The sequence below is a fragment of the Etheostoma spectabile genome, chromosome 2, assembly GCF_008692095.1.
Source record: "Etheostoma spectabile isolate EspeVRDwgs_2016 chromosome 2, UIUC_Espe_1.0, whole genome shotgun sequence".
In the NCBI taxonomy this organism is placed as follows: domain Eukaryota; kingdom Metazoa; phylum Chordata; class Actinopteri; order Perciformes; family Percidae; genus Etheostoma; species Etheostoma spectabile.
Window position 1 is genome coordinate 15,239,758 of NC_045734.1, and position 12,123 is coordinate 15,251,880.

At 40.1% G+C, this 12,123-nt stretch overlaps 1 protein-coding gene across 2 annotated transcripts; it reads right to left on the bottom strand.

Moving 5' to 3' along the window:
* Positions 1-54: 54 nt before the first annotated feature.
* Positions 55-11,097, bottom strand: stim2a (tromal interaction molecule 2a). 2 transcript variants are annotated; one of them, XM_032525215.1, is made up of 12 exons: positions 10,397-11,097; positions 7,972-8,102; positions 6,153-6,264; positions 5,925-6,036; positions 5,520-5,635; positions 5,132-5,309; positions 4,884-5,061; positions 4,559-4,720; positions 4,283-4,383; positions 3,940-4,193; positions 3,509-3,689; positions 55-3,343 (listed from the first exon to the last, which is right to left on the bottom strand). In XM_032525215.1, exons 1-12 carry the CDS (start codon positions 10,518-10,520, stop codon positions 1,831-1,833), a joined length of 3,162 nt encoding a protein of 1,053 aa, XP_032381106.1. In that variant the 5' UTR covers positions 10,521-11,097; the 3' UTR covers positions 55-1,830. The 2 variants fall into 2 exon arrangements, with proteins under 2 accessions (XP_032381106.1, XP_032381099.1); XM_032525208.1 differs by having other exon boundaries at positions 3,509-3,695.
* Positions 11,098-12,123: the final 1,026 nt, after the last annotated feature.

The window sequence follows — 12,123 nt, forward strand, 5'->3', positions numbered from 1 at the left end:
TGAACACATATGGAATTATGTACTTAACAAAAAAGTGTAAAATAACTGAAAACATGTCTTATATTCATGTCTGTTTTTTGATAGTGCTGCAAACCCTCTGTGTTCTCTCAGTGTGCTTCATGAGGTAGTCACCTGAAATGGTTTTCACTTCACAGGCGTGCCTTGTCAGGGTTAATTAGTGGAATTGTTTGCCTTATTAGTGGGGTTAGGACCATCAGTTGCGTTGTGCAGAAGTCAGGTTGATACACAGCCAACAGCCCTATTGGACAACTATTAGAATTCATATTATGGGAAGAACCAATCAGCTAAGTAAAGAGAAACAAGTGGCCATCAGTACTTTAAGAAATGACGGACAGTCATGTTTTCAGGTGACTACCTCTTGAAGCTCATCAAGAGAATGCCAAGAGCGTGCAAAGCAGTAACCAGAGCAAAGAGTGGCTACTTTGAAGAAACTAGAATATAAGACATGTTTTCAGTTATTTTACCCTTTTTTGTTAAGTACATAATTCCATTTGTGTTCATTCATAGTTTTGATGCCTTCAGTGATAATTTACAATGTTGATAGTCATGAAAAAAAAGAAAACACTTTGAATGAGAAAGGGGTATATATATATATATATATATATATATACATATATAATTTTGTGTATATTTCAACAACATTTTCCTTGGTTAACCACACCCTAAACCTAGTGATGTTGATTGAAAATAGCCTTTGAATTTAACTGGCAATCAAAGAAAAGCGGCTGTCTCAACCATGTTCAATGCTTCCTGAAACAACATATCAACACTGACACATCTTTTTTCATAAATATACAAAACATTATTGGAAGCTATACAAAATGTGAAATGAAATTATTAAAAGGATTTATTTTTCTTTATTTTTTATGGAAAGGAATTATTCTTTACTGCAGGCTATATAGTGCAAAAACCTAAGTAAAGCCTGAGTAACAATAAATAGCCAAGACTAAATAAGCATCAATAAAATATATATTATTGATAATAAGTTATAGAAAAACTACCACATACTGTATATTATTTATTTATAAACCTTAAACCTTAAAACTCTGCTAATGTCCGTAATCTGGACTCTGTTGGTGTAGTTTGATAATTGGATAATCATACAAACCCACAATTGTTATCAGATTCTGATTTAAGTGTTGCTAAATCCTGAATGGTGCATGCACATATGTTAAATCACTCTATTTTTCCCAACTGAGTCCCACCCACCTCAAACCAATGGGAAGAACACAAATACAGAAATGTGTCATGTGAAATAATGAAAACTAACTTCTAATTCTGACAGAGACTTGTATGTTCATTTAAGACCCAATTATTCCTTGTAAGAACTAATTAGCCGAACCCTATTACAAAATGGATTTTTCCAGGGCCTTTTCAAGCAGCTGTATGGAAGAAATTCATAAAAATGTCAGACCCGACTTTGAATACTGACTCAAGTGGGGAAAATTGTGATTGGGACATATCTAAATTAAAGAAAAGTTATCTTGGAATAGAATGCATTGATTTTATACTGCAATAAATGTCTTCAATTGAGGTTTAAACTGAATTCAATCATTGCCTCCGTTATACAGAAGCAGCATCAGTTAAACATCATTCAATCCTTCAACCATAGGAAAAGCCTCAAAGAATTTGCATCTAAAATAATATGTTACCAACCAATGTCTACATTAGACATAAGAGAAAGACATAAAAGAAAATAAATCTACTTCAACTTTCCATTCAAGATATTGTCAATGAAGTTCTAAAACTCTAATTTTTCAGTTGAATAAAATGAACAAAAATAAAAAATAAAACATTCTAAGTTGATCATCACAGTTTTTGAAGACCACTTTGAGGCTTCTCTGGAGTTGAATCGGTTTTCTTTTTAAAAGGATTTTTGAGCTTTAAGGATTTCCTGCTCTTTTCCTTATGTTTGTTTCTTTCATGTCCAGTCTCAGTGGCCAATGCAGGAGATGGGAAAGCAATCCTTGGTGGTGGCAATGGTGGCTCCACCTCTGCTAGCAGCCTGCTCTGGGGCAGGTTGGGTGTTGAGGCTGAGAGGCTGGTTGAGGTCGTAGCCACGGGGTGGCAGGACTTCTCAAGGATTCCATCATACACTAGCTGGCTCAATGGGCCAGTGAAAAGGTCTGCTGGCGACTCCCATGGTACCTGGGAGGTTATCATAACGTCTGGCTGTCCAATTCGACCTGGAGATGAACCTGATTTAGATGCTCTCAACTCCTCCCTCGGTATTGATTGCTTAGGTATGTCCATTGGAACATCAACTCTATCCCAGGAGATCTTTCCTGTGGGAGTGTCTATGGAAGAGTCAATGTCATCTCTTGGCATTCTGAGTATTCTCCTTCTGAGAGAACCAGCAGGCATCTCAAGTTCGTCTCTAGGTATCTTTCTACTTGTTGATGGTTCTATATTGCACTCTTGCTTCTCTGTAGAGGACGAGGTATCCATAAGTGCTTCAAATCTCTCTTTGGGTAGTATTTTTATAGAAGCGGTATCTTTACAATACTGAAGCTCATCTCTAGATATCTTTCTTTGTGGTGTTCTAGTAGCCTCAACCATTTTGTCCATTGCTAAAGCCCTTACAGAGAAATCAAGCTGGAAGTCTTCTTTAGTCCACTGACTCTTTCCAGTACCTGTGTCTAGGGACGATCCCATTGAATCTCTTGTAATCCTTCTGGATACTGAGTTAAACGGACGCTCAACATCATCTTGTACCATCTTTCTTGAGGCACTGTCCATTGAAGTCCCCATCATGTCTCTGGATAACTTCCTGGGTGCCAAATCTGTTGCTGCTTCTAATTCTTTCCAAATAATCTTTCTCACATCCAGAGGTAAATCACTTATTTCTCTGTATACATTCCTTGAAGCGGTGTCCATTAAACCCCCTTTTGTATCTCTCTCTATTTTTCTGGCTGAGAAATCTGCATCCAACTCATTGGAAAGCACCTTTCTAACAGCAAAATCCATGTCACTCCTGTCTCTGGATATCTTCCTTGATGTAGCATCAATCAAAGACTCTTCTTTGGATGTCTTCAAAGAGGGGGTTTCCAAAGAAGTGTCCAACACTTTGTCTTTTGCCATCTTTCCCAAGGAAATATCTACACAAGCTTCAAGCTCTTCAACAGAAGTTTTGCGAACTGGAGATTCAACATCAGCTTCTTCTTCTTTCCTCAAATTCTGTTTAATGAAGCTGTCTGAAAACAGCTCAGTTTCATCATAATAGAGCTTTTCAGATAAACTGTCAACAGTAGGACTAGGGAACATTTTGCTGGGAAGAGGTGAAGTCATATATTCTGTGTCTGAGGACATCTCTTGGGAGTCTCTATTAGTAAGAGAAATGAAAGGAAGAATAGAGGAAGGAAAGGACAAGGAATAGAAGAAGGAAGGAATCAAGGAATGAACAAATAGTCACTGATGGACAGTGGTTTAGCTTGAGTAGTGTGTAAAAGCAAATTGGCCTCTAAAAGTTCTGGGCAGGAAGACATACTGTTTCTTTGGAGTTTTCCGGAGGAGCCCCTCTTCCTCGCATGTGTATGGGTCTCTGATGGGGATAAGAAGGTCAGGGTCCGGAGAGGTCATTGTAGCCAATGGCTGACTGATAGCGCCAGGACGACGTGATCGACATATGGTGGATCCCCGTGTTCGTGGAGAACGCTTCAGTGGTGGAACTGGAACTGGAGGAAGGCAAAAGATGAATCAATTAGCAGAGCTGATTAATCCATACATGACACAAGACACATACAGGTGGGTGATACATTTAAAATAAAAAACTGTGATGAGTGGTCGCTTAATGGTTTGATGAGTATGCAAATTATGCAAAACACAGGCCATAGCCAGCCCAAGATCATAACACTTTGTTTGTGAAACTAATGGGGATCCAACTAAAGAATCTAAAAGTCATCACTGCTATGTACTTACCTGTCATATGCGGTAAGATTGGAGAAGCAGGCTCTTCTAACAGATCCTCCATAGATCCATGATCAGAGCTGTGGCATGACCAAGATGGCTGGGGAACTCTGGGAAACCCCAGGGCAATAGGATCTGAATAGAGCTGAGCAGTGAGGTTAGTTAGGCCAGGATTCCTAATGACGGGGAAGCAACAGAGGCGCTCAATCTGCTGCCAGCGATGGAGGCGTTCCTGTAGGCAGGCTGTTACTTCAGACAAGGAATTCCTTTGGGATATACAAAGACCTATGTGATTTATGTTACATATTTACTGGGACAGACACAAACCAAACTTTCAGAGGTAATTTTGACTAACTTTGCCTCCAGGATCTTGTGATCAACTTGGTCCAGAGAGGAGCTGTGTGCGACATGGAGAGTCCCAAACAGAGAACTCCTCTTCTTCTTAATCTTCTCTGCCTGCAAGAAAGTATGGATGCAGGTCAGTTGATAGGTATGTAGGTAAGTTGTAAAAAAAAGAAAATATGAAAATATAAATGCCCATACATTTTTTGCAATTACTACTTACCCAGTGCAGTCACACTACATTTAACTAGTGTGTTTTTTATGTGTGTGTCCCTTTTTCATACAGTACCTCTTCCTTGGCAATGCCAAGCTGTAGTTCTGCTCTGTGCCTCTTTACATTGTAGAACTGGACCTCTACCTCATGTGTCAGCTGTAACCACAGCTGGAGGGCCTCTGAGGCTGTCCAGCTAGCCTGCATGTCCTTCTCTGCCTGCTTCAGTGCTCCACGGACCTGAGGGAATGGCATCAGTCACATGTTAAAGATCAGTATGTAGAATAATTGTTAAAAACTGCTGTTAAACCTTACATTATTTCCTTTAAAACCTTTACAATTTCCAAAACTATAGCAGAGATGACAAGCGTCTAGTGCAGCATTGCTCTAGTTGTGTGTCTACCTGCACCAGCTCTTCCTCTGCATATCGGAGGCGGCTGAGCTCACTGACAGCTCCCTGCCTCAGCTCGTGAAGGCGGTAAGCCTCCTCCTGCGCCCCTATGATCTCATCCCTCATCTTCTCCTCCAGGTTCTGTTTCTCCTCTGCGACGTTACGTTTTTCTTCCTGTGCTCGCTCCAGTCTGAGAAAATAAAATGTTTTTAGGGGAATCGAACAATACAGTCAATGTAATAATAAAAATGATTACTCACTGTTCCTGCAGATCTTTGAGGCTCTGTTCAGCCCTCTGCAGACTTTCCAAATCTTTTATCATCTTGGCTATGTGGACCTTACTGACTTTGTTCTGGGCCTGGGCAAACCAGCAGCCTCCAACTCCCATCACCACTGATACAATGAGCAGCAGGTCCTTCATGTAGTTATGAGGGGGACCTGTGGTAAAATGGAAGGTCATGATTATTAATGGTGGAGGGATCATATATGCAATGGGAGCATGTTAGTAGTTGTCCTTTACATACTGGAAAAATCCAAGAAAGCTGGGAGAGTTATAGGTATGCAAACTAAATAGGCAAATTGGCAGAATAGGAACACATACAAGTAAGAGACATAGAGAGGGGGGACAGGGTGAGGACTTTTCCTTACGTGTAGGTGGTCCAAACAGAACAACATCCAGTGCTTTGATGTTGAGCTTCTGTTTGTCTCTCTGGTCCTGAACCCTCAGATGGCCACTCAGGAATGAAGGCTCATTGGCTGCAATCCTGCACAAAGGTGTCAGAGTTTAGCGTGTTGATATGACTTCCAATTACAACTGACTTTTTTTACAGTTACTCGGTTGGACTACTGCACTCAAGATACATTTATGCTAGAGGGAAGAACCCTAAAGTTGCTTTGGCCCTCCTACTGGAGGAAGAACAAAGGAAAACAATGTTTTTCATAATCTCTTAGTATAGGTCTCCCACATAAGAAATTGATGGGAGGGGCCAATTTGGAGATGATACACCTGAACTTAAGTAATTTCATATTGGCATCATCATTCAATTTCCTCACCTGGGGAGTGTGTTTCCATTGACTTTAAAGTCCTTAAAGTTCCTCTCATACTGGGGCAACTCAACAAAATCCTTCAGCCAGCGAAGCACATTATCTTGAGTCCAATTATGTACTGATAAGTGAGACAAGAAAAGAAGACAAAGTGAAACAAAGAAGAGCTGGACACCTTGGGACACCCACACACACACGCACACACGCACGTACACACACACACACACACACACACACCTTCAGATGACTTCCAGCCCCTCCAGAGCTCCTCAATTGTGATATGTTGATCTTCTCTGTGCAGGTGGCTGTGTTTATTGGTTTGCTGCTGTTTCATGTCCTCAATGATGAACTGCAAAAAACAAAAGAAGGAAGTGAAAATAAAGAAAAAAAACATAGCCCATACAGTCAGAAAAAAATAATTGTTACTAAAACTGTTTTGCAGTGTGGACTCAGATTTCAATCTTGAAAAAAGGAGAGGGTGTTTTGAGTTTGTATTTATTTAGAATGTACGCAGATAATCAAATACCAATGGTGTATCCAAATGCCCTGTGAAAAGAGTGTGTGTGTGTGTGTGTGTGTGTGTGTGTGTGTGTGTGTGTGTGTGTGTGTGTGTGTGTGTGTGTACGTGTGTGTGCGTGCTTTCGTGCATGCGTGTGTTCGTGCTATCTTAGAATGTGTCCTTGGCTGTAAAAAAAAATTGTTGGAGCCCTGCCCAAAATCTCTATGGCAACCGCAACCCGAGCCGATGTAACTGTATCATTGAACTGCATTCTGGAAGGTAAAGGCATTCAAGATTTCTGGATTTACAACCAAAGTCACATACAACTCTGGAAATACTTACTCGCTGGATATCATTTACTCTGAAAACCCAAACTCAACACAAAAAACTAAATCACAAAGGCGCACATGGAAATGTGCGCACACACACACACACACACACACACACACACACACACACACACACACACACACACACACACACACACATATCAAATGATGTCCCACTGATTCACTTGTTTACATGAATGAAGGAAAAATGTGTTTTACTTTTGGCTCATTCACAAAATATTTTTGTAGAAACAAGCTATGCTTGGGAGTAGAGATGTTTCTGTTTAGGCAGTATCGGGAAGTACTGGAGATTATGCACCGATCCGATACCACATAATTAAGATTAAAAAAATAAATAAATGTTAAAGTAGTTTATTCATGTTCTTTTTGGTTATAACTTACTGTCAAACTGGATAAAAAAAAAGAAAGTTCTGTGGCATTCATTGTTTGTGTAAGTTCATGTTTCACAAAGAGTTTAACCTGAGCCAGACCGACAACAAAGATAGAAATGATATCCCATCCATACAGGGATAGTGGTATACTGTTGGTAAAACATAATAAAATATGTGACAAACTGGTATCGGATCAGTACTCGGTATCAGCCGATACACAAGTTCAGGTATCAGAATTGGTATCAGGAACCAAAAATTGGTATCAGACCATCTCTACTTGGGAGGTGCAATATATTATAGGTCTGCAAAAAGCAACAGGCAAATGTATCAAACTTTGCGTTACAACATAATTTTATGATCATTTGTTTCACCATTTACATGTATTTGGTTGTTTGGTTTTTGTTGTTTTTCATGGAATTCCATGTGATTAAGAAACAGAATAACTGAATCAATGTTGAATTGATAAACTTGAATACAATTATTTTGCAAAATGTATTACAACACTGAGGCAAGCAGTGTATCTTTACAAGTTGTTTGTGACAGCTATGACAAACTGGCTGAAGAATAAGGGAAGCTGGTGCCATGAATACATTAAAAGTAGTAATACTGTTAAGCATGACCATAAAGGTCACCAGTTCACTTCTATTAGTGCAAACCAATTTTGTCACTGATCCAAAAGCAAAGTTATACTGTTGCTATCCTTGAAGTAGCATTTGACTCTTCCACCACCTGTTGTTATACTGCTTTACCATGTCTCTTGCAAGAACATACATGCACAAGGATTTACAACAGCTGAGGAAATGGGGTAAACATTTAATGAAGAGTGAGTTGTGTACCTCCACGCTCTCCTCCACCTCAATCCCTCCGTCTTGGTCATCATCCATCATCTGATGGATGCTCCGCAGGGCCTCCAGGCTGTAGCGATCCGCCTCGCTCATACATGGTGGATACACCACCATGCAGGGGTCTAGGTGGGTCAGGGAGAAAATTACATTATATCAGTCATTATTTTACTCAATGTAGCCATAGAGTACCTTTCATTTATTCATTAATGAAGCTTCGTTGTCAAGTTTACCTGATCTATAGATTGAGCACTTGGTTTTGTATGTTTAGTGCTCTTTTTAGAGCAGACACAAGGACAGATCAACTCATTTTTTAATCAGTACCGAGCGATTGTGATTTTTTGGTTATACAGAGAATGCACAATCAATCATGCCAATTTGTAGTAGCTAAAAAGATGGAGTGTGCACATTCAATTATTCATTCATTCCTGCTACAGTACATCAGAGAAGTCTCCTCTTAGATTAGCTCGAGATTGGCATCATATCAGAGTCCAATGACCCAATGTCAATCTGCACCAGGGCTTTCTTGTACTTTCCAAGTTATTTAATTTAACAATTAATAATAGGAGGTGGACACTATAGACTAATGAGTTATGGAGAGCTGCTGTTTGTAAAAAGTGCCTATAGAGTGCCTATAGATCATAGGTACTAGGCTTCTATCGTTACAGTTTTAACCAACTGTGAAATGGCAACACATATTGCCAATGACAACACAAATAAACACGTTTGCTACAATGGAACAGCTTGCAGGGGCTAGACCAATGAGTTTGAGGTCCAAGCCTTAACTCCAGAACACTACAAGACAATGTGTGTCAGATGCCAGCAGGACTTTCTAGAAAATCGGTCATAATGGCCAAATCAACTGTTGTATTTATATTTTAATCATACTGTGTGTTCCAGGCTTAAGCAGAATATGGGAACACCAATACAGGAGAAGATGACACACAGCTTTCCGTCATCACCGTCATACTGAGTCAGAGCCCATTTTTGTCTCTGTGACTGTGTGTTTTGGTGCTCCAAGGAACTGAGTGGAGGGTCAAAGGTCTTCAAGTTACAATCCAACCCAGCTACAGTAACATTAACTGCTCTTCATCCATGCTGTAAGAAAACATAAAGCTATGGGAAAAAGTGACTTCTGGGAAAAAAAGTGAGTTTGTATTTTACATAACTTCTGATGTTAATCTTAGAACATTTTTGCAAAAGAATAGTGGCATTAATCTCAGAAGCAACAACATATTTTTTATTTGGCACAAATTATTTTGCAATTAGCCCATGCTCAACAAAAGTTAGCACAGGGGTGAGGAGTAAGCTTGTGCATAAGGATGCACCAGACTGCAACTGTAGATAAGCATCAGGCATGAAACACATAAACAGAGAGAACGGCTCAGATTGATTCATTGTTTCAAATGTATTAGTTTCATGAGTTAGTGGCTCTTTTTGGGATACTTATTTGGCATGGCAATAGTTAAAATATGTAATTATCTAAGATCCATGAAAGGATTTGTGAGCGTCTGCTCACTCCCAGAGCCAGTACATGTATACCAATTTACAGAGCAAAGACATTGATCCCCTGGTTGTTGATGAAACTTGCATTTCTCAACAGTGAGGAGACCTCTTAGCTGGGTGGGCTATCAAATATCAATGGTGTATCCAAATGCCCTGTGAAAAGAGTGTGTGTGCATGTGTGTGTTTGTGTGTGTGTGTGTGTGTGTGTGTGTGTGTGTGTGTGTGTGTGTGTGTGTGTGTGTGTGTGTGTGTGTGTGTGTGTGTGTGTGTCCCTGTGAGACCTCCGCATATGACCTGAGTTTAACTATTTCCACAGGTGAGCTGAAACTGTTGGAGTATTGCAGCACAAAGCAGCTAGATGAGTCATGAGATTACACTTTTGTAATTAAAAACAAAAACAAAAAAACAGATGAAGTACTGTAAGATATAGAGTAGTATAGTATAGTTTTTATGTAATGAGAAAAAAAAGATGCATGTTTCCTAGATGTCTGTTTGGCAAACACTCAAACCCCAAATTTAACCAATAGGTGTTCTGATAATGTGAAACTATCTCCGAAATGAGCTGTGTAGAATATCTCTAACTTAACGGCATTCTAAATAAATAAATAAATAAATAAATAAATAAATAACACTTTCAGAAATGGTTCAAATGGTATGGGAAAAGAATTGTAGTTTTTATCATTAGAATGCAAAATTATAATGAGTTAGAGTTAGCAAATGTCAGCACAGAAGACGTATAGGCTACCAATGTGCAAACAAGCTGGATGTCCTTCCTAGACTATAACTGCGCGTTTGGCGATGGCAGATTTGGATACGATGCAAATACTTTGTCAAGTAGGCTTACAAGGGTGAGAACTGATGTCCATCTCTCCTATTTAATTTTTCAGTCTCCCTTGTGTTCTAGCTACATTACCTGTTGGGTCGAAACTTGTACTTCCACCGGGGAAGGTAAAACCCTGGAGGTCCCCGGCGCCGTGCGCGGCCACAAAGAGCGCGGCGGGGAAAACGAGGATAAAAAAAAGGGTCACAGGCAGCATTTCAGACGGTGAATAATGTTGTCGTCCAGAGTTATAAAACGTTTAAAAACAGATTGAGAAAGAACACACACGGTGCCAACTCCCGTTTAGGAGGCACTCGTGTCAGTCTGCGAAAAGCGATCTGTGTTGCTATTACAGGTCCAGTCGCAAGCGAGATGTGATAGGCTAGTGAATCTCTTAGGAAATCAGGCAAGCTGGATGATGAAATGAATGATAGCGCACGTAAAAAACTTTGCAGTAATAATTTACAATCATCCAAACACAATTGAGCCGTGCTCTAGACTCCAAAAGTGGGCGATGGCATTCCCGCAAAATGACAGAGGCTATTTGGAATCCAGCCTAATCAAAAGTTAGGATAAAAATGTCTTTAGGCTCATCCATCGTTAATAAAAATCAGTGTCATAACAGATCTCAGGAACTGGCCATAAGGGCGAATGAAAACAATATTTTCTTTTTCTTTATGTATCAAAATAAGCGTATAGTCCTGTTCAGGATGCAGACTGCTTCTATGTTCCTTGGGTCCAGTCGTAGTCTGTTTTGGTCTTTGTACTTGTTCTCTCTTCTGTCCCCCCTTTCTCAAAAGAGACGTAGATGTGACGCTTTTACGTAGAAAAGCCCCCCCTCGCTCTCTCTCTAGCAACAGGGCCATAACACTTTAAGTTTATAACCCACCCACCCCCACCCAGCACACGGAGCTGCACCGTTGATCCTGCGACGGATATGCAGTTTTTGGGATAGGTTTGTAACAGAACTGAGCAACTGCTTTTAAAAAATCATATAAATGAGTGAAACCAACAGAACAGTCACTCCAACAGCTAGATGATTTGCATAATCCTTTTTGGTTTATAGCTTCAATGATCCTGGTTTGGGTGGAGGATCAGTTTAAGTCCCCCTTAGACCTCACTATGGGGAGTGATATCAAGACGATGATGCCAGGAATAGCATGACATATGTCACGTCATGGCCAGGCTGTCTCGGCCTGACAGTTGTATCCTTGTTCACACATCGGCAAGCTATGTGGCTGGACTTAGTATATGATGGTACACCTGTTCATTAGGTTTCAAATGATGTCAATATGTGGCTTGCGATTTCTTCAACACACTCAGTATATTTCCTTAAACTAAAAGTATTTCTAGAAACTTCAAGAGTGTGAGGGACACAAACAGACCCCAGGACTAGACACACACACACACACACACACACACACGTGTCAGGTTTCATTTCAGCAATTCAGCTCTCAGTATAAAAATAGTGGGGCGGCTCTGACCTCTACCCTGTGCAGCATGCCCAAGTGGCACATGTTCAATAGGGTCTCTGCAGGATCTGACTGAGTATGTATGTATGCTACATGACTGCATCTTACATTAGTCACAGTTAGCTCCTACTCTGCTCATTAATGATGATGACATAAAGGAAAACAAAAGCGATAAAAAACAAATGTGATCGAAATACTCATGGTCACTAGAACAGTTATATGAGTGCCATTCAGCTTCAGCTTGTTTTTATTCATGACCTTTTACTGGAGAACCTTGGCAGAAGGATGTCACATTGAAAGAGTAAGACGCCAGACTGAAAAGATGGAGCAATGTCTTAACCCCCCCCC

Excerpts from the sequence above, each read along its gene's own strand:
- stim2a (XM_032525208.1), bottom strand. The coding sequence starts at position 10,520 with ATGCTGCCTGTGACCCTTTTTTTTATCCTCGTTTTCCCCGCCGCGCTC. Across the intron at positions 6,265-7,971 it reads AGGTGGAGGAGAGCGTGGAG|TTCATCATTGAGGACATGAA; the intron begins GTACACAACTCA and ends TGTTTTTTGCAG. Across the intron at positions 6,037-6,152 it reads GGGCTGGAAGTCATCTGAAG|TACATAATTGGACTCAAGAT; the intron begins GTGTGTGTGTGT and ends CTCACTTATCAG.